The sequence below is a fragment of the Myxocyprinus asiaticus genome, chromosome 1 (assembly GCF_019703515.2).
Source record: "Myxocyprinus asiaticus isolate MX2 ecotype Aquarium Trade chromosome 1, UBuf_Myxa_2, whole genome shotgun sequence".
Taxonomy (NCBI): domain Eukaryota; kingdom Metazoa; phylum Chordata; class Actinopteri; order Cypriniformes; family Catostomidae; genus Myxocyprinus; species Myxocyprinus asiaticus.
Genome location: NC_059344.1, coordinates 67,475,715 through 67,498,270, shown reverse-complemented (window position 1 = coordinate 67,498,270; position 22,556 = coordinate 67,475,715). Strand labels below are relative to the sequence as shown.

At 39.2% G+C, this 22,556-nt stretch overlaps 1 protein-coding gene across 2 annotated transcripts in view; it reads left to right on the top strand.

The window, feature by feature from the left end:
- LOC127447595 (protein KHNYN-like) overlaps positions 1–22,458 on the top strand; it is a 23,871-nt gene extending 1,413 nt beyond the window's left edge. Inside the window, exons 2-9 of one of the 2 annotated variants that reach the window (XM_051709543.1) lie at positions 1,166–1,428; positions 1,979–2,113; positions 4,613–6,315; positions 6,716–6,846; positions 11,831–11,927; positions 20,508–20,615; positions 21,089–21,190; positions 21,665–22,458. In XM_051709543.1, coding sequence (XP_051565503.1) covers positions 1,177–1,428; positions 1,979–2,113; positions 4,613–6,315; positions 6,716–6,846; positions 11,831–11,927; positions 20,508–20,615; positions 21,089–21,190; positions 21,665–21,998 — 2,862 coding nt within the window. In that variant the 5' untranslated portion in view covers positions 1,166–1,176 and the 3' untranslated portion in view covers positions 21,999–22,458. Of the gene's footprint in view, positions 1–1,165; positions 1,429–1,978; positions 2,114–4,612; positions 6,316–6,715; positions 6,847–11,830; positions 11,928–20,507; positions 20,616–21,088; positions 21,191–21,661 lie in introns of both variants that reach the window. The other variant, XM_051709540.1, reaches the window with a different exon arrangement.
- The last annotated feature ends 98 nt before the right edge of the window (positions 22,459–22,556 follow it).

The window sequence follows — 22,556 nt, the reverse complement described above, 5'->3', positions numbered from 1 at the left end:
AAATCCTGAAAATGAATGAATATTTGGTAGTTATGAACAGGACTGATGTTTATTAAAAAATCTAAGTCAGTGAAAGTGGAAAATAATATAAATATATAAGGTTATTTTATTTTTGACGTGGACATTTTTGTCCTCTAAAGGACCTCTGAGTAACTTTTTTATTGACGGACAAGGGTTAAGACATTATAGCTTAATATTCTGTGACAGCATAATTTTCTGCAACTTTAGCTTGTTGTGTGTTGGTAAAGGTGCTGTACAAATAAAAATGACTTGACTTGATAATGGAGTTTCATTTACTAACATTGTAGCTCCAAGACACTGTACAGGAGAGCTAATGATAAAAATGATTTAGTAAACAGAATATTTGCTGTTGTGGTTATGTTAAGTATTGCTTAAATGTTTCTCCATAATCGTACTAAATGAAACGTATTTGCCTTTATCATGTTTGCACACCACCAGGCCAAGTGTGGGGTAAAAGGCCCCTCTAGCTGGCTTATTATTATTCTTATTTATTATTCTTATTTTTATTTATTTTTTGCAAATGCAATTTACACAAAACAATTAGTCTACTTAAATACCTCTACTACAATGAATATGCAATTGAATTCAATTTCTAAGTTCAAAGCCATTTATTTTTTCTGTGGCTTAAAAACAAACATGTTATGTGCAATAACTGTACAGAGACAGTAATAATAATAATAATAATAATAATAATAATAATAATATACAGTATATAAAACAATAATAATACAAAAAAGAAAATTTTATTGAGAAAAAGAAATGTTGGCATGAGTAGTGCAGAATAATCTTTCATTCTTATTTCTCAATTAAAATATTGTAATACACCACATGACATTTGTAAAGTCATTTTTATAAAATGCTATAATAATGGCCAACATGGACACAAAGATTACAGTTTTTTGAACTTGGCACATGTGTTGTAAACTAGACTTTAAAAAGATTTTTAACCTTATTTGTCAGTGACTCTTTTCCATTTCATTTTTACACACTTTGTTTCTCCATCAATATTCAATACAAACAAATTCAAAGTTTGATCGGCATACACTTAGGACCAGAACAAATGACCCCTCCCGTGGCTTTACCCCTGCTGTAATGTTAAATATTTAAGAAATGACTCACGCCCTTTCTCTGCTGTCTCTATCAGTGAGTTGGATCATGGCACTCTCAGCCCTGCCGTTTGAAGGATTTAGATCCCAAAGGTCGAATGTACAAACAGAGGGGCAGGACGTTGAGGATGAGTTTACCTGCTCATGTGTGTTGAGGGGGGCGTTGCTGGCCCTGCAGCCCACTGTTGAGCGGGTGTTTGGGGTGATACTGAGTATCGGAGGGAAGGATGCTGTCTCGCCGCAGGATGGACAGATCTGGCTGCGCTTGCGTGGGATCGCCAGGGATGTGAAGGCAGCGAAGGTGTGTTTACAGTTTTAAACTGAAACGTTGACCATGAAAAAGTATTTGGGTGCTTAAGTGACACTTACAAATGTCTGAATGTCATTGCATCAGATAACGAAATAGTTTTACCATGCACTAAATGCACTGAACAGCATTGTGCCAAGAGTTTTCAAATTAAAAGTCATTCTTTTGCAAAAAAACCTTCCTTTCTAAATTAGGCTTCGTTCACAAAACTCAGCACTATTAGCCTAGCGCAAATAATGTCAGGATTTACCACCCATGGAAAGCAGAAAATAAACAGAAATTTTATATAAAAAGAGATGTTTGTATTCATTTTGAATAATTCATGAAATGATGATCAAATGTCATTATAACCAGTCATATCTTCAAACGTTCTGTGTAGTCAAGAATATTTTCTGCATTGTTGCTTTGATATTTTGATATTTGATACTCCGATTTTTTTTAGTGTGACTTAATAGCCCAATACTTTTTTTCTGGCCACTGCATATATTTGTTTATTCTTATTTTTAATTGTTGAGGGTTTGCTTGTCTTTTTTGCGACTTTTAGCTTTTTGTGAAAGGTGTCGTCAATCAGGAAGCTCAACAAGAGTTCCAGTTTCCAGAGGTCCTTCTCTGTGTGTTCTGTGGTGCTAAAGGGCTGTTTATGGATTGCCTGATTAAAAATACCTCAGCGCATATTGTGGTAAGTAAATAGGTTTAGTTTTGTAAAGACAGACCTGACCTGTGCTCATACTATAAATTATTTTATGGTACAGTTATAAGACCCTTTCCCACCTACAGTCCTGGTACTTTTCCTTGGTAACTTTCTAGATGAGAACTCTTAAGAGGAACGGGACACCCAAGAAGACTTGTCCCCTCTTGCATTCGCACTCACAAAAGTAACCTTTATAGTGACGTCATCTAGTATCGTCCTTTTTTCTTCTGACGTTATTGCATGCGCGATTCAATAACAACAACAAAATCAACAACACCAACGGAGGATGCCGGGATCGGAGCTACACTTTTGTTAGGGAAATTGTTTAAACGACAGTGTTTTTGGATGGATGGAACTCTTAAAGAAACTGGTCTCTGGACAGTTTAAAAAGCACATTAGTAAAAACACAGCCCGTGTCTTCAGGTCACAGTTTACTGGGCGCGTGAATCATGCTGCAGCCGGAGTGAGAGATGAGAGGAGTCGGTCAGACTACCGGAGAACGCTGAACTCCACCAACAACATGTTTAAAATGCACTATAAATCTATTTATCAGCACAATCTTTTACTATATAGGCTTTTATAACTCAAAATGAATTGCTGTAATAAAGTCACTCATTGACTTGAAAATGTTTTGATGTAAGTTAACCATGCAGTAACAGGCGCGCACTACTTCCCTCATGTAAACTATATTTCATGACAGTTTAGTTTATAATAGAGTTCAATTACCCACTCTCGATAAACATCTGATTATTTATATCCGTCATCCCAGGAAAAAGTAGATGTAGTAATCCAGAATTCATGTTATTTTCTGTGTAGTCACACAGTACACTTGCGATGAAAACTCAAAGCGTGTCTCCCGATGAAGTCACACATGCACATACACACATATGTGAAACGGGTGATCCTCTTTGGATACTTTATTGGTTTTAAGTTATTTCTGTTAAGAGAATTGTAAAATTAGGGCTGTCCTCTGAGTAGCAGGCTAGCAGCTAAAAGTTTGTTTACAAATGGCAGCTACCGACTCCTTGAGTCTCTCAGTGCTTTGTGCGTCATAGGTTTTTGACCAATCAAAGGCTGCAGCACCTCCCACAGTCCCTCTATACCCCCAAAAGTACCTACCCTGGAGTAGGAGCTAAAAATGTCCCTTAAAACACTACGAGGAACTATAATTCCTCAGGTGCAAAAACATCGAAAAGAATAGTCCCGGGGAAAAGCACCTAAAATGGGCTTTAGTCCCTGCAGTGGGAAAGGACCTATAGGTGCTATGCCAAAGTTTCCTTGCCATTTTACTGTAACGCTTAATGAAATTGGAAGGCAATTTTTTTAAGAGACTATCTCTATTTGCTGGATTCAGTTGACCTGTTGCCTGTGAGTAAATACTGACAGCGTTTATATGGTCACCAGAAAGCGGCTTATTGCAAGAAAGCAGCGTTCCCATTTACATGCTCTGTATAAGCAGTGTACTCTTTACCCATATACATGCGGCCGGGCCATAAGCAGCTTTCTCCACAGCAATGTTATTTTTCTGTGACGCTTCTGTAAATAACTAACATGGCATCTGAGGAAGACTTCACTATTTTACTCTCCGTTGCTTCACTTTATTTCCAGATATTCAAGATTTATTGCTGTGTTTGTTTCCTTAAATTTCCATCGGGACCTGCAGCTGAATTGCGCTGCAGTAGTGAGGTTTCCCTCTTACGTAAAACCCCAGGATTTCCCCAATGTACGAGCTTATATGTGCAAATGATACATGATTGATATTTTACACTGGTGTATATATATATATATATATATATGGGTATGGTTTATAATGTATGTGCTTTTCGCACTGTACTCCCAGAAATGTTGAATTCCTTCTGCTGTGTTGACATGTTGATGGCCTTCATCCTATGACGTTTGCTATCCGGTCTGTTCACGCACATTCACACTCATCAAAAACCTTTAAGAATGCCGCTTATGCATTTACATGACCACATAAGCCGCATTCTCTGGGAGAAACCCAAGTGTAAAGGAAATTGGCCCTTAAACAAAATTAGGAAATCACCGTTCTTGTTTACATGATGTTTCAGATTGCTGCTCTCTGCAAAAACCCTTGAATAAACCATTTTCTTAATTGCATGTAAATGTGGTCAATGGTGAACTATCCCTTTAAATCTACAAAAACTTCCAAGTAACTAAAAGTTAGAATAAACTTTTACTAGAGTTTACAGTCTGTCTCTTCCAGGAAAGTGAACCAAAATTGTTTATGATATCATACTGTCTAGCACTAGCTACAAATTAGCTAAATTACTAGTTACAAATCATGGTGTCTTTATGTTGTCTTGCACCAATCAAAAATGTTAACACAGAAAATAACAATTTGTGTTTGGCAAACCATTTCATGGGTGAACATACAAACATTTGCTTTATCTGTTAAACTGCATAATGTCCACATAACATCAATATAGTACAATAGTTGGACCTTCAAACTCTTAATCTCTCCTACAGGTTGGATCTCAAGGTTGCCTCCTCATCACTGGACTGGCAGAACCTGTGGTAAAAGCATACTCGTACATTACAGACCTAATAGAGAAGTACAATAGTAGCCAGAGACGATGTCCTGAGGGTGGTCTTGGAACAGCAGGCGAGTCTCTGGATTCACGTCGGGCATTCAATTCCATGGTTGAGAGCCTAGAGGACCGTCACACCCTAGACCTGCTAGTGTTACCTGTGATGGTAAAAGTAGCTCTGTTGGGTTTGGTGAAGCAGTCTGGATTGGACAGAGGTAGGGGGCTGGAGACCAAGAGGAGCCAGGAAACACTCAAACCATTAGAAAGTAATGAATCTTGGGCAGTGCAGAGGACTATAGATGAAATTATGTTCAGGGAGTCTGAAGAACTTGGACCAAATAAAAATAGAGAGAGCTTGCTTATCCAAGACAGACCAAATATGATGTCAAAGAAGCCACATTCCCAGTACTCAGGTGTCTTTCCACAATCTGGATATCATAGAGTTAATAGCACAGATGATATTGCAAGGATGACAACTGACATCAGTGAATCCCACAATCCATTATCCAACAGTTCCATCCCTGTTTTAACACATAGAACTCACCCAGAGAGCCCAGAGGTACAACAACGAGGTTCACCACAAGAAGTGGAATCTGAAATGCCTCCGCAGGAGACTGTCCTGTTATCTGCAGGGAGTAGAGAGGAATTTGAGCACCTTCTCAAGTTCTTTACTGCCATGGGCTTTACCGGGGAGGTGGTAAAGAAGGTCCTGGCCCATACTGGCCCAAAAGAAGCCTCTCAGATTCTGGATTTGATCCAGCAAGAGCAAGATAAAACAGATCAACAAAGAGACAACTGTAACACCAAGACCCAGAATAAAGACAATGTGGCTGAGAATAGAGCCATGATCAGTGCAGGACTGAATGAGGCTGTGGAAATTTTAGAAGCCAGAAAAGGAGAACCAGAAGCCAAATGGGACGACTTTGTCTTGGGTGTGTTGAAAAAGGCTGCAGCCACCTGTGGGTATACACAGGAAAGAGTAGAGGAAGTGTACAGCAATTTACCAGAGCTGAACCCACATGAGCTGCTACTAGAATTGCAGAGGCAAGAAATAGAGTCCGGCAGGAGGAAAGACAGCAATACAAGAGCTGATCAGAAGATTGGGAGGAATTCAGAGGAAGAAATGGGAAAGCTTGAAACTGGGGGAGGAAATGCCAGAACAGAAGCAAGAACAAAAGGTATAGTCACACAACCAGACACGTCAAAACGGACAAGCATTGCACTAGAGTCACCCACAACATCCCAAAATCAGCCACCACTTCACAGCAACCCTCTGTCGGTGAGAGGTCCACCACAGACAACCTACCCTTCAAAAGTGACCCTTGAAACCTTGGACTTACCTAACATCAACCCCAGCTTACAACTCATGGATCCGCACCTCCATTCTGGAAGTTCACATCCACAGAGTGTCCCTCAGAACCATCATCTCAGTTTCTCAAAAGTACCAAACATCTCCACCCTTCAAAAGTATGAAAACCAGCCCAAGCAGAGGCAGGGCAAACCAGCCACAGCATCTGTGGTTACTGGACCTCAAAGGTTTCTTGAGGGCCTCAAGACGCCCTTCAAACTACAGTTGTCAGATGACCCTGGTAACTCAATGCTGCGTCAGATCATCATTGATGGGAGCAACGTTGCTATGAGGTAAACAAAATTGTAAACAATGTATGGAATTTTATGAATTGAATAAGAAGGTAGCATAGATGAAAGGTAATAAAAAGTTTCTTGGCCACAGTAAAGAGTAAGAGGATGTGTCTCATTCCACTCCCTAGTTCCCTACGATGTGAATCAGTACAAATTCGGGCACTAACAAGGGCCTTGGTCCTTTAAACATTGGGACACAGATGACTCTATAACCTGTAACACGATAAGAAGGTCACGTAATAGGGCGCCAACACAGTAGAGTTGAAGAATATGGCAAATCCATTGATTTCAAAGGGGAAGGTGATACTGAAGGAGAAACTGAACACATAATTGCTGTCTCTAATTATAAGGTTAAGATGCACTTGTTTGAACTGATGCAATGATGCTGAATTTTTTGCAGCCATGGTTTGGGTTTTTTTTTCTCTTGCCGAGGCATCGCTCTGGCTGTGCAGCACTTCTGGGGGAGGGGTCATCGCAAAATCACTGTGTTCGTCCCTCAGTGGAGACAAAAGAAAGATCAGAAGATTAAAGGTAACACTTACTAAAGAACAGTAGAGTCTATGTATGTGCCACAACATGTCCTAACAAGTTGTGACACAAGTTTTGGGCATCAAGTAATTTTTCCGTCCGCACTGAAAGTGAACAATTTACTCCTGTTATTAACATGCATCTTAAATGCATCTCATGTGACCAAATTTTTTTCGGATTTCGTTGAAAGGAGGGTCTCTGAAGCCTATATTACAAAGCGGGTTTAAGTAGCTACCCAGGTAAAAAAAATAAAAAATAGATCTCAAGAAGGCTTGTTGTTTTCTTACCGCCATGGTAACTTATGCTACACAGTTAACCTGCTCCGGAGCATGTTTGGTTCTGGGTAACAGATCACTAACAGATACAAAACCAATCAGCTGTGAGCAAAATTGTGACATCTTTGACACTATAAAGACACTCTCCTTGTATCTCTCGCTCCTAATTAAAGCACACTTCACTGGGAAATTAAAAATGGATATAGATTTGTATAAAGGTGATTGATTTATCTGAGAGATTGGGGAAAGTTGTATTTTTTGAGTCACTTTGCAAGTTTTTGTAACATACTGTAACTGTATGCAATGCGTGATGTTGAACCTTGGAAAAAATACTGTTTGCAAAACTGTTAATATGGTATTCTCACAAATCATTATAATTTTAAAATGCTTTAAATGTTTTAATTAAAATGTAAAAAATGTATAAATTCTCTTAAGCATTTATTTATCAACTATTTTAATATATTATATTCAGTAGTAATTTCCAGTAGTTATCTCAAGCTTCTGCTGCAGCAGCAGTGTTTCTTCTTGCTGTTTTCAGAGAAGTAGTAAACCATATTGACTCTCCTTGTTTCACGTAATTGGCTGTTCGCGGCAAACGTTACTCATTCATGTGCACACGCTTCTGGTTTAATCATGAACTCAGGATCAAACTCTGAGTTGACAGAGAAGGTTTAAAGGGGTCATGACATGCTCTTTTTTATAATTTTATTATCTTCCCTGAGGTCCACTTATATGCAGCCCTTCCAATACAGCCACACTTTTTTGGACTCAAGATGGCGCCGAGTATGGCTGCTGCGTTGCGAGCTCCGACACAACATAGCAATGTTTTGTTTGTTTTGTTTACAATTCTTATGTTTTTTGTCTTGGATGTTGTCTGCCTTATTGTCTACGACAGACAAACACTTTTGGACATTGGTTCAGCGATCTCACACTGAAAACCGGACTTCACATTCCTCAATGCCGACCTGCTGTTTACAAACACGCAAGCGGAACCCTTTGTCTGGGCAGCACGGCCGCGGAAACGCAGGAGGAAAAGGGGAAACAGAGCCGGCGTTCTCATCAGAGTAAGACGCCGCGCAAATCGACCCCCGCTACCCACTATTCTACTGGCAAATGTTCAGTCTCTGGATAACAAGCTCCGCTGAAAGCGCGGATCTCTTTCCAATGAGAGACGAGGGACTGCTGCATTATCTGCCTTACGGAAACTTGGATGTCTGCGGAGATTCCAGACTCAGCCATTGAACCCGCAGGGTTCTCCATGCACCGAGCGGACAGAGCGAAAGACCTCTCAGGTAAAACTAGAGGAGGTGGTGTATGTTTTATGATCAACAAATCCTGGTGTGATCAGAGGAACGTACATTCCATCAAGTCTTTCTGCTCTCCTGATCTGGAATTTCTTATGCTTCTGTGTCGACCATTCTGGCTACCGAGGGAATTCACAGCGGTCATTATCACTGCTGTGTACATTCCCCCACAAGCCGACACAGACCGGGCACTCAAGGAACTGTATGGGATTATAAGTGAGCAGGAGCCATTGCATCTACAATACACACTGCTCTCTCCCACCTGGAAAAAAGAACACTTATGTGAGAATGTTGTTTGTAGACTACAGCTCAGCATTCAACACCATAGTGCCCTCCAAGCTAGATGAGAAACTCCGGGCTCTGGGCTTAAACAGCTCGCTGTGCAGCTGGATCCTGGACTTCCTGTCAAGCAGACGCCAGGTGGTTAGAATAGGCAGCAACATCTCCTCATCACTAACCCTCAACACTGGAGCCCCGCAGGGCTGTGTTCTCAGCCCACTACTGTATTCCTTGTACACACATGACTGTGTGGCAACACATTGCTCCAATGCCATCATTAAGTTTGCTGATGACATGACGGTGGTAGGTCTGATCACTGACAATGATGAAACAGCCTACAGAGAGGAGGTGCACACTCTGACACACTGGTGTCAGGAGCACAACCTCTCCCTCAACGTCAGTAAGACAAAGGAGCTTGTGGTGGACTTCAGAAGAAAAGACAGAGAACACAGTCCCATCACCATCAATGGAGCACCAGTGGAGAGAGTCAGCAGCTTCAAGTTCCTGGGTGTCCACATCACTGAGGAACTCACATGGTCCGTCCACACTGAAGTCGTTGTGAAGAAGGCTCATCAGCGCCTCTTCTTCCTGAGACGGCTGAGGAAGTTTGGAATGAACCACCACATCCTCACACGGTTCTACACCTGCACTGTGGAGAGCATCCTGACTGGCTGTATCTCCGCCTGGTACGGCAATAGCACCGCCCACAACCGCAAAGCACTGCAAAGGGTGGTGCGAACTGCCAGACACATCATCGGAGGTGAGCTTCCCTCCCTCCAGGAAATATATACAAGGCAGTGTGTGAAAAAAGCTCGGAGGATCATCAGAGACTCCAGGCACCCGAGCCATGGGCTGTTCTCACTGCTACCATCAGGTAGGCGGTATCGCAGCATCAGGACCCGCACCAGCCGACTCCATGATAGCTTCTTCCCCCAAGCAATCAGACTTTTGAACTTTTGATCTCCCACGATCAAAATACATCAGCACTGCACTCTATTACTCTTATATCTCACACCGGACTGTCATAAATTATATTACTATTATTATATTATATTCTCTCTTAACAACTGACTATCAACCGACAGCCTGAATGTCAATACAGTACAATACTGTACATTCTATATATATATATATATATATATATATATATATATACTTTTTTTTTATATATATATTTTAATTTTTATTGAATAATGTGTATCTATATAGTAAAAAACAAAAAAACAAAAACAAAAACAGCATATTGTATACTGTACAGTGTATGTTATTATTTGTATATTGTTGAGTGTAATTATGTGTATAACAGATGTTTAAATTGTGTTATGTTAATTTGATGTTTTAAGTTGAGTGTAATTGTGTATAACAGATGCTTAAATTGTGTTGTGTTAATTTGATGTTTTAAGTTGAGTGTAATTGTGTATAACAGATGCTTAAATTGTGTTGTGTTAATTTGATGTTTTAAGTTGAGTGTAATTATGTATATCAGATGTTTAAATTGTGTTGTGTTAATTTGATGTTATTGTAAATTGGTATATGTCTCATCACTGTCACAACTGCTATGTTGATCGGAACTGCACCCAAGAATTTCACACACCATTGCACTTGTGTATATGGCTGTGTGACAATAAAGTGATTTGATTTGATTTAATTTGATTTGATTTTGAAATTTGAAACGCAATCTGAAGAACATTTGAATGAAAATTAAAACTCCACATAACATTAGAAAACTACATTTCAGGGTTAACACATAACATACACCCTGAATGTATTAAAATGTTTACTCAAGCAGCACCATAAACTATCAAACAATCATGACATATGAAATATTCATGATAGAATTTGTTTACTTACATTTTTGCGGTCCAATAGTGTTTTAACTGCCTCATCTTTCAATAACAGTTCCTTTGCAAAGCTTGAATCATATTATGACTGATTCACAAGCAATCCACTCTGATCTGAGCCAAAAACATAAAATCCACGCTGAAATGTTCTGAATATGCAAATGTAATAGAATCCACGGTGATGTTGTGTGCTTTAACCAGCTTCAGCAGACCAAAACAGAGACTCTGGTCTTCACAGGATCGACATCTGGCATCTTCCGTGTTTGTTTACAAACAAAACAGCATGTGTTTCTCCCAGTCAGTGACAGCAGCAGAATGAGACGTGTTTTTAAAAGTTGCGATTGTACTGCTCTTAAAATTCAGCGCACATTGCTGGAAATGCATCAAAAAGATCAAAGACACTATATAGTGCATGTGTATAATGATGCCTTCAGAACAGCACAACAGCAAGAGAGCAAACAAACAACAAGATGAAACACAATGGAGGTCTCCTTTTTAGAGTAAACACTTGACACAGCATCTTTTAAAAGTGGAGTGAGATGTATGAAAACGGTCAAAGGCATTCATCTAGTGCATTTATATCCAGATAGGCACATGAAGGTGTCCTGTGTAAGTCTCCTTTAGATGAATTTACCATGAAAGGCCCTCTCTCCTCTTCACCTGTGACTGTGAACTCCAGTGGGCGGGGCCAAGGGTGCAATGATGAAAATAGGCATTTATGTCTTGCTGAAGAGGCAGTCATATGCAGAGGTATTTGGTCCTTGTGATGTCACAAGTTCCACAACTTCCAAATGAGCCATTTCAACAGCCTGGTTTAAATAAATGCCATTTTTCTTTTAAAGGAGGAAGTTTTGAGTTCTGAAACTTACAATATGTTTTTATAGTACAATGACCTCTTATATGTCAAAAGATCAAGGGAAATTTGATTCCTCATGTCATGACCCCTTTAAAGCAGGTTTGTCTCCATCTGAATTTGTTCAGCTAACTGTAAGTAATTGTATGGTTAATTATTTTAAACGCTTATTTTAAACACCGGTGTTGTCCAAAACGCATACAAATGTTAACACAACAAATGTGGTCATGTGCATTTCTGACTACCTCTGAAAATGTTTTGGATCCCGTTTACACCTGTATTTAGTGCTGACCACCTGCGATCAGATCACACACATTGCATTTTATTAGCAGATATATACAGGGCTTTGTATTAAAATTGACAAGATTTAACGTTTATTGCAGTATCAGGTTGCATCTGGTTAGGTATGTTCACGTCTCTCTTTTTCCTCTACAGAGCAGCAGTATCTGACTCAACTGCAGGACCTGGGTTTACTCTCATTTACTCCCTCCAGAGAGGTGGAGGGTAAGAGAATCAACTCTTATGACGACAGGTACATCCTTAAAATAATTGCAAATCAACACAATTTGGACTGTAGCTCTCGGTGCTTATAGAAGTGTTGTTAGATCCAGTCTATGTACTAGATCTCTCTCTCCATCAGAAGATATACAAATATCAGAGTTCTGTTTGATATCCAAAGTCAGTCAACGCCTTGTAATGTTAACTCCTCTAGCAGATTTCGTTTATTGGATAATCTTCGTTGTGTCATTTTCAATGCCCAATCTGACTTTTTCTGACCAGCACAAGTTCAGCAAGTGACATTATACCAAGCAAAGGCTATGGAAAATTACAGCTTCACAGCATCAGTATTCTTCATAGCTTCAGTACTATTATTATTATTACTAATTATTATTCTTATTGTAAAGAAGAGGCTTGAGTGGAGATATCAGGATCCATATGCAGAGCTTTATTAACAGGCACTGATAGCAGAACACAGGCGGTAATCAAAAGAACAGGCAAGGGGTCAGAAATCCAAATAGGCAGTAGGTAACAGCAAACAAATCCAAATCAGCAGGCAGAGGCAGAGATCGGTAAATACAGGCAGGTAATCCAACAATGAAGATACACAGATAAATACAAATACAAATCGGCAGGAAAAGAAGTAATCCAACAGTCAGGCAGTAAATCCAACAGGGGTAAATCACACAGTAGAATAACGCTTAGAAATGCAATTCAGTGAAAGGCAAGACTTCGCAATGATCTTCTTTTCCATTTTATGGCGGTTTACAACCAGCGTAAAAAGGTGTATACCGCCACCTAATATATCGGAGTGTGTAGCATACTTTATATTCTGATTTGTAATGGTGTTTCTTGTAGGAATTTAAAAATAGCCCTATTTACTTCATTTTGTTTCTCCCCTGTTCCTAGAATTCCCTTAACATTCCATTCTCTTCCCACTTTAGTTATCATATCTTTAAGTTTTGATCTCACCTTACTATACTTTATGCACTTCATAATCACATGTTCAACATTTTCTTTACATTTACATATTACTCATTTATCCGTTTTTATTTTATTCATGAGGAATATTGTTTAAACCTGTGTGTCCCAACATAAGTCTGCAATAGATTACTTCTCTTCTGCATCTGTTATTGAATGTTTTGATTTTAACTGATGGTTGGATTTTGTAATATTCTCTGCCTTTATTATCAGTATCCCATCTGATTTGCCATGTTTGATTAATAGCGTTCTTGATTAATGATTTTCATTCACTTCTACTGTATGTTAGTTCAAATATATTGTTGTCCTTTATCTTTTGGGCAGATTTTGCCAGAAGTTCAGCTACTTTGTTTCCCTCTATTCCAACATGAGCTGGAACCCAAATGGAACCCTGAAATTCTTTTAGCTATGCATTTTTTAAACCCTGGAATATAAATACCAAACCCTACGTGACCATTAACTGGATCTTTTGAACCATCTGTATAGATAATAATTTTTTGATTGTTTTTGATTTTTCCCCTTTTTCTCCCAATTTGGAATGCCCAATTCCCAATGTGCTTTTAAGTCCTTGTGGTGGCGTAATGATTGTTCTCAATCTGGGTGGCGGAGGACAAATCCCAGTTGCCTCCGCGTCTGAAACCATCAACCCCCGCATCTTATCACGTGGCTTGTTGAGCGCGTTGCCACAGAGACATAGCGCGTCTGGAGGCTTCACGCCATCCAATGCAGCATCAACGCTCAACTCACCACACACCCCACTGAGATTGAACCACATTACAGCAACCACGAGGAGGTTACCCCATGTGACTCTACCCTCCCTAGCAACCAGGCCAATTTGGTTGCTTAGGAGACCTGGCTGGCATCACTCAGCACACCCTGGGATTCGAACTAGTGAACTTCAGGGGTGGTAGCCAGCGTCTTTTACCACTGAGCTACCCAGGCTCATATTTGGCTACCCAAATATGCCAGGTTAGAATATTCTCCTTCAATTCATTCCCTTTTCTTATCAATTAACTCCATATTAACACTAGGTTCTGGGAATATCCATGGTGGGACATTACTTTGAACAGGAAAGTAATGTCTGGTGCTCAGTGCTCTGTAGCGCCTGCCAGAAGGCAACAGTTCAAAAAGGTAATGGGCTGGGTGAGTGGGGTCCAGAGTGATTTTTCCAGCCCTTTTCCTCACTCTGGAAATGTACAGTTCTGGAAGAGAGGGCAGGGGGCAACCAATAATCTGCTCAGCAGTCCGAACTGTCCTTTGTAGTCTTCTGATGTCTGATTTCATAGCTGAACCAAACCAGACAGTTATTGAAGTGCAGAGGAAAGACTCAGTGACTGCCGAGTAGAACTGTATCAGCAGCGCCTGTGGCAGGTTGAACTTCCTCAACTGGTGAACGAAGTACATCGTCTGCTGGGCCTTTTTCACAGTGGAGTCAATGTGGGTCTCCCACTTCAGGTTCTGTGAGATAGTGCCCAGGAACCTAAATGACTCCCCTGCTGCCACAGTGCTGTTTAGAATGGTGAGCGTCAATGTTGGCGTGTTCCTCCTAAAGTCCACTATCATCTCCACTGTTATGAGCAGGTTGTTTTGACTGAACAGCTGGCTCACTGGTGCAACCTCCCTTCTGTATACAGACTCATCATCATCTTGGATGAGGCCGATGACATTATTATCGTCTGCAAACTTCTGGAGCTTGACAGAGCTGGCAGTGCAGTCATTGGTATACAGGGAGAAGAGTAGTGGGGAGAGCACACATCCCTGTGCTGGAAGTGAATTTCCCCTGTCTCAATAGCTGCTGCCTGTCCGTCAGAAAGCTGGTGATCCAATGACAGATAGACGTGGGAACAGAGACTTGGTGTAATTTAGTCCGGAGTATAGCTGGAATGATGGTGTTGAAAGCTGAACTGAAGTCAACAAAAAGGATCGTTGCATATGTCCCTGGTCTGTCCAGATGTTGCAGGATGATGCAATCCCATGTTGACTGCATCATCCACAGAACTGTTTTCTCAATAAACAAATTGAAGGACATCCAGTGATGTATTTCATGTGGGCCAACACCAGTCTCTCAAATGACTTCATGACCACAGACATCAGAACAACAGGTCTGCAGTCATTACGTCCTGTGATTTGGGGTTTCTTTGGGACAGGAATGATGGTGGAGCATTTGAAGCAGCAGGGAACTTCACACTGCTCCAATGATCTGTTGAAGATCTGTGTTGGTCCCCTACAGTGTTGGGGGATGGTGTCTTGAAGTTAGTAAAGTCTTTTATTACATTTACATTTATGCATTTGGCAGACACTTTTATACAAAGCAACTTACAGTGCACTTATTACAGGGACAGTCCCCCCAGACACAGTTGTGGTGGCTGTGGGGATCAAACCGTCAACCTTCTGTATACCAGTTTTATGCTTTAGCCACTATGCCACCACCACTCTCCAGACTCTTTCAGGCCTCTCAAAACTGATGCAGTGTCGTTAGTTGAAAACTCGTTTTTCAGCTTATCAAAATAGCTTCTTTTAGCCACTCTGATTTCCTTATTTAGTGTGTTCCTGGCCTGATTGTACAAGATTTTATCCCCACTTCTGTAAGCATCCTCTTTGGCCTGATGAAGCTGCCTGAGTTCTGCTGTAAACCATGGTTTGTCATAGTTGTATGTTAAATAAGTCCTAGTAGGAATGCACAGATCCTCACAGAAACTGATATATGATGTCACAGTATCTGTGAGCTCATCCAAATTGGTGTTTGCAGCCTCAAATACACTCCAGTCAGTGCAGTCAAAGCAGGCTTGTAGTTCCAGCTCTGCTTCATTGGTCCATCTTTTTAGACTTTACTACAGGTTTAGCTAATTTTAGTTTCTGCCTGTAGGTCGGAAGAAGATGAACCAGACAGTGATCAGAGAGTCCCAAATCTGCTCTAGGGACAGAGCAATATGCATCCTTTAAATGTTGTTTAGCAGTGATCCAGTGTATTTCTGTCTCTGGTGGGGCATGTAATGTGCTGTCTGTATATTGGCAGTTCATGGGTGAGGTTGGCTTTGTTAAAATCACAGAGAATAATAATAAGTGAGTCCGGGTATTGTTGCTCCTTGTCTGTGATCTGATCAGCCAGCTGTTGCAGCGCTGTGTGGAGGAATATAAACACTCACCAGAATAAACTATGAAAACACCCGCGGCGAATAGAAAGGTTTACAGTTGATAAAGAGCGCTTCCAAATTAGGACAGCACATCTTCTTTAATGTTGTTACATATGTACAGCAACTTTCACTGATGTAAAAGCATGTTCCACCGCCTCTCGTTTTCCCCGTTAACTCCGTGATGTGATCCGCTCCGAACAGCTGAAAGCCTGGCAGATGTAACGCGCTGTTTGGAATGGCTTCACTCAGCCAGGTTTCTGTGAAGCACAAGGCAGCAGAGTTTGAAAAGTCCTTGTTTGTATGGGTGAGGAGATGTAGTTTGTCTGTTTTGTTGGGGAGAGAGCGGAGATTCAGTAGATGAATACTCGGCAGCACTGTTTGAAAGCCATGCTGTTGGAGCTTGACAGCGCACCGGCTCACTTCCCTCGCTTGCGTCTCATAGCACGCTTAAACACAAAGCTGCGCCTCCGACTAAAATGTCCAGCAAAACGTCAGAATAGTCCAAAACCGGGAAAAGATTGTCTGGTATGTGCTGCCGAAAAAATGACTAAACACAGGATAAACAAACAAAAACAAAAGAATTGGAGAGCTCCACACAGAGGCTGCCATCCACGGTGCCATCTTGTAGAAATGACCATTCATATGACCATTCCTCCACACTTTTAATTGAATTTTGTAATTTTTGAACTAAATGATTTATATTCTTTCCTCTTTTCCGCATAACTCCGTCGTCAGCATATAGAGCAGGCTGTATTCCTACATCTACTCCTTCAAAGATGTCATTTATCATAATGTTAAATAGTAATGGATTTTAAAACTCCCTTGGGGAATACCGTTACTAATAACAAATGAATCTGAGGTTTCTGATCTCACTTTTATCTTTATAATTCTATTTGATAGGAAATCCATAGTCTAATTATACAATCCCAAAATACCTAGCTTGTCCATTTTAATCAATAGTCACTCTCTCCACATTGAATCATAGGCTTTTTCTATGTCAAAAAAAACTATAAGCATGCTTTCTTTCATAAGAAGTGTCTTTTCTATATCATTACTAATTTTTACAAGTGAATCTGTAGTAGGTCTCCCCTTCCTAAATCCACTTTGATACCCCTTAATTGAACCTTTTCAAAGTAAGAAAGTCTTTGCATTTGCCTAAATGTGATGTGAAAGCTATAGGTCTTTAGCTATCGGCACTTGAAGGGTCTTTACCAGGTTTGATAATTGGAAGTACTAATGCACTTTTCCATAAGGACAGAATTTTTTCTTCCCTCCATATCTTATAGCATACCTTCATATGGGCAGTGGTGGCTCAGCGGTTAAGGCTCTGAGTTACTCAAGCCCCAGCACCGCCAAGATGCCACTGTTGGGCCCTTGAGCAAGGCCCTTGACCCTATCTGCTCCAGGGGCGCCGTATCATGGCTGACCCTGCACTCTGACCCCAGCTTAGCTGGGATATGTGAAAACAAATAAATTTCACTGTATATATGCAAAAATGTATGTATAATGTGTGTCCAAAATAAAAGCATCTATTCTATATCTTATTAAAAAGCTCAAGTACCATCTTCATGGCCTCTTTTGGTAATTGACTGAACACAGAGTAACACAACTGATCTTCTCCTGGAGCGGAATATTTGCTTTCTGCTATAGTTCTTACCATTTCTACCATTGAAAAGTCCATTGTGGAGTTATTGCTATCTTTCTTTTTATATACCATATTATTCCTTTTAAGGACCTCCTCCTCTCTTTTTCTATGAATTTCAGTAAGGTGGTTACCACTATGGATCCAGACAAAACTGTACCTAATAAATTAGCATTTTTTTCTGTTATTGCATTTACATTAACTGTGATAACTGGAATGACTTTATAAATTTTTTCCCCACACATTTTCTTCAACATACAGTATTCCATACCTCTCCCAATTCAACCTCTCGTCCTATAGTTGAACAGCATTGTCTCCATGAGTTATTTTTTGCTGCTTTAATTGTCTTCTGAGCTAAAGCTGCTTTCCTTTTATACTCGTATAGATTTTGTAGTTTTATGTTATTTCTAAATATTCTATAGGCATAGTTACTTTTTTAATAGCTTTGCTACATTCATCATTCCACCATGGGACAAGTTTCTTATTTCCTGTTGTCATAGTCTTAGGAATAGATTGCAGTGCAGCATTCATTAAATTAACTTTGCATAAACACTCATCTATAAATGTCATTTTTATCAAATTTGCAAACCGTTTCTTTGCAGATTTCTTTAAACGTTTCCCATTGAGCTTTTGGGAAACACCATCTGTATATAGGGTTATTAGTTTGACAGACCATATCTATTTCCATACAGCAGTTAACAGGAAAGTTGTCACTTCCGATGCTACTGCCACTCACTTTCCATTCACATAGGTTTGCTAGAGTAGATGATACAATAGTTAAATCTATACATGACATTTTATTTCTTGAAATGTCAATTTTTGTACAACTTCCATTATTTATGCAGACTATATTTCTGTTATCCATCATTTCTTCAATTACTTTTCCATTATTGTCTGTATGCAAACTTCCCCAGAAACTATTGTGAGCGTTGAAATCACCACACCAAATTTCCCTTCCTTTGTGTTCACTGACTATTTCGTCAAAATCTTCTAATAAATAATGGCATGGGTTGTAATAGTTAACTACAGTAATTGGGTATTGAGCACTTTGTATCTCTATAACAATACACTCAAATCTACTAGAAGATTTTGTTAAAGCTAAACCATCTTTAACAAAAGTAATACATCTTCCTCCCTGATTATTAATTGTCAAGTCTAATTGAACTGGATCCTGAAATTACAAAATCTAAGTGTGGTCTCAGCTGTCATTCTGTTCAGTTCCTAGGTATATAACCTTGCAAATGAAGGCCACAAAATTTGTTCTATCTACCAATAGGGTTTCTTTTTTGATTTTGCATTCATGACTAGCTTCTTTTCCATTCTCTTTGGGGATATGCCTCGTCTCTTTCATGATTGATGTTGTTGGATCTCTTTTTCCCAAATAATCTGGCTTCAAATTGTTCTCATTGGTAACTTTCTTTAGGGCTTCTAAGTATGACACTTTGTTCGTGATTTTGAATTTTTGCACTTCTTTAGCTTGCTTTTTGTTTTATACATCTTCCATATGCCGCACTATGCAGATCACCACAGTTACAACATCTTGGAGGGACACCTTTATCACATTTATCATAACCATGATTACCACCACTTCTTACGCATCTTTCTTTTCCTCTACAGTGATTAGCGATATGTCCCAATCGTTGGCACTTAAAGCACCTCAAGACTGGTGGAATATACTCCTTAACCTGGCAGCTAAAGAAGCCTACCATAACTCTGCTTGAAATTCCGTCTTCAAATTCAGTCATTACTGATAGTGTCTCCGCTTTTTCTCAGTTTTCTTGTAGACAGCCTTTTACCATCAACTACTTTTCCACCTTTCAATTCTGCCTTAATCTCATCGATAGAGATAGATGTAGGAACTCCAGAGAAAACTCCCCTATGTCTTGCGGCAGAGCCAGGGATATGAGCCTTAACTTTCTTTTGATTCAGAGTTTGAATCTTGACTATTTTGTCTTGCTGTTCTTTGTTTAGGTATTTTGCGAATTTCAGCTTCCCAACTTCTTTCTCTAATGTCTTGGCTGGTACAATGAGATTGAAATTATCAAATGTTACAATAACTTTGAATTCATTTGTTGTATCTCTTTTAGTCATCCGAGGGTCCTTCTCCTATCTTATCTCTGCTGCCTTCTCCATTCTTTTTCCATTTGTTTGTTACTAGCTGCCAATCCATACTTCTTGATCCCCACTCATCATCTTCTGAACCACTACCAGAAGCCATATCAGCTACACTCACGATATAGTTGTTGTTGTTGTTGTTGTTGTTGTAAATACTGCCTTGATAAGCCGCTTCAATAACCCTTACAGTGATCTGAGAGTGAGTAGGGTTTAAATACACAGAAGATGATTAGAGAGATATGAAACAGGTGTGTGAATAGACTGTCAGTATTCTGATGATTGTGACCTCTGGTGGTGAACATGAGATACAGCAGTGGAGGATGTTACACTTATTGCATGTTTTAAAGTATTAGTTTGGTTGATTGGTAACACGTTACAATAAGATTTTATTTTTTAACATTAGTAAATGCATTAGTTATCAGGAACTAACAATGATCAATATTTGTTTTTAACCGCATGTATTAATCCTGGTTGATGTTAATTTATAAAAATGCAAATGTTCATTATTATCATGGCAGTTCATAAAGCATAAACTAATGTTAGCATACACACCTTTTAACTTTAGGATATGTTGAAATGAACCAAGATTATTAAGTGTGTAAGAGTTCATGTTAACTAAAGTAGTTAAGTAATGTTATTAATTGCAACCTTAATGTAAACTGTTAACATTTTATTTAATGCAACATTTATTTTTTGTTTTATTATGAGACTATAACATTAAAAATGAGTTTAATTGTCACAGATTCATGCTCGCATTGGCTCAGAAGACGAATGGAGTGATTGTGACGAATGACAACCTGAGAGATCTGGTGGACGAGTCGCCTGCATGGAGAGACATCATAAAGAAAAGGTGCCTGTTACTTACATGTGAAAGATTTGCTCATCTAAGATTAGATTTTACTTTTGGATAACATTAATTGAACGGATCTTATTTTAAACTTGAATTGGGAATGGAAATGCACATTATTTGAATCACTTCTGAACTCAATATTTTGCAATACAGTCTTTTATAAAGTAACATAAATAATAGAGTGAACTGTGTTATTCTCAGAGATACTTTCTATTCAATAAATCTGATTTAATGAAGATAATTAAGCAGTTTAAATTCTGAAATTTGAAATCCAGTTTTGATGGAATTGTAATCCTCCTCCTCATGTAAATTAGATTTAATGATGGCTAAGTTTATAATAGTTCTCAATGTCCCACTCCTGGTTTTTATCTTATTATTTATGGTCATTATTAAAAGAAAAACTAAATGTAGTAACCCAGAAATCACATTATTTTCAGCTCTGTCATGCGCTAATTGTTTTTCATGATTATCAGTTTGCTACAGTACGTGTTTGCCGGAGATCTTTTCATGTTACCTGACGATCCGATGGGCCGCGGTGGACCGCACCTGAATGACTTCTTACAAACGCAGAACAGGTGTTAAAGTCATAGTTGCACACATTTTTTCCCCAGTGCATTCACCTGACATGTAGACACAAACTGTACAGTGTTTTGTTTCTTCTTCACTTAATTCAAACATATAAATATCTGAAAGTCGTTGCATTTGATTCTTTTCAAGCTCTCTTATTTTTCAACTACCTGTCATATGACACTTTTCATCATCCAAACAATTTACCATGAATATAATCAAGTCCTGTCCTTTACTGAATATTCTGTTTGACTTGGAAATACATCACATAACAGAATAATGGGTTCGTGGACACCCTTTCATGTTGACTTTTGACCCTAACAAACTTTTTGTGAAATGGGTTTGCTTAAAGTGCTTGCGCTATCTTCCTTTAAAGTAAATGCCACTGTGATATTTTGATATCTAATGCAAATACTTTTCTGACACTTTAAAGCGTTTTTAGGGCCACTGTAACATGCACCGTTTCCCTCTGTCCCCAGCAGTTCAACTATTCCAGGAAGTCACTCATTTGCGGGCGTGTCATCGTCCATTTCTTCGCCATCTCCAGACCCTCAGGCCCACACTGAAGTCCTGCAGTGCCGAGACTGGACACCAGGGGGTCAACATCACAGCAGAGGTCAAGGGTCAATCAGAGATGAGGGGCAGGGTCAAGGTCAGGAGGGCCAGGAAAGAACAGTCGAAGAGACGCTGAAGTTGCAACAGAGTTTGGTCCAGATCTTTCCAGACCAGGAAAGCATCATTATCATGATTCTACAGTGTCACCCAACAATCAGAGACATCAACCAACTCACAGACTTCATACTGGAACAACAATAATAAACAGAGACCAGAAGAGACATTTTATGAATTGTGTTCAGTCATATAGTGTTTAAACTAAAAGAAAAACCCTTAATTTGTTTGTTTTGTTTCTAAAACTATTGTACTTCCATATTGCTCCACTTTTAATTCCCATATAGCCATTTAATCTTATAATGTGTTTTAAATTTGAAACTTAATTTATATATTTTTTGAGTAACTCTAATATGCTTGAATTGACTGTTATGACTCATTTTGTTATACTAGTGGTGGTAATTTTGATTAATCTACTGTCAGTGACTCAAGTCTTTTCAATCTGTTCAACAAAAAGATTAGTTCAGATTCGACCATTGACCATTTCTGCAAATTACGCCTTTGCGCCAAATGATCGTCTTTTACATTTTGAATACTGTAAAGCCTAATGTTGTCATTACTTAAAAAATCAAGTTGTGTCTTAATTAAACATTGCTTGAAATGTCAAGTTTTGGGCTCATAACTAAAATATCTAAGTTCCATAAACTTGTTAAGTTGAAACAACAACATTTAAATAGCAAATGTGAGTTAAGTCTACCTGCATCT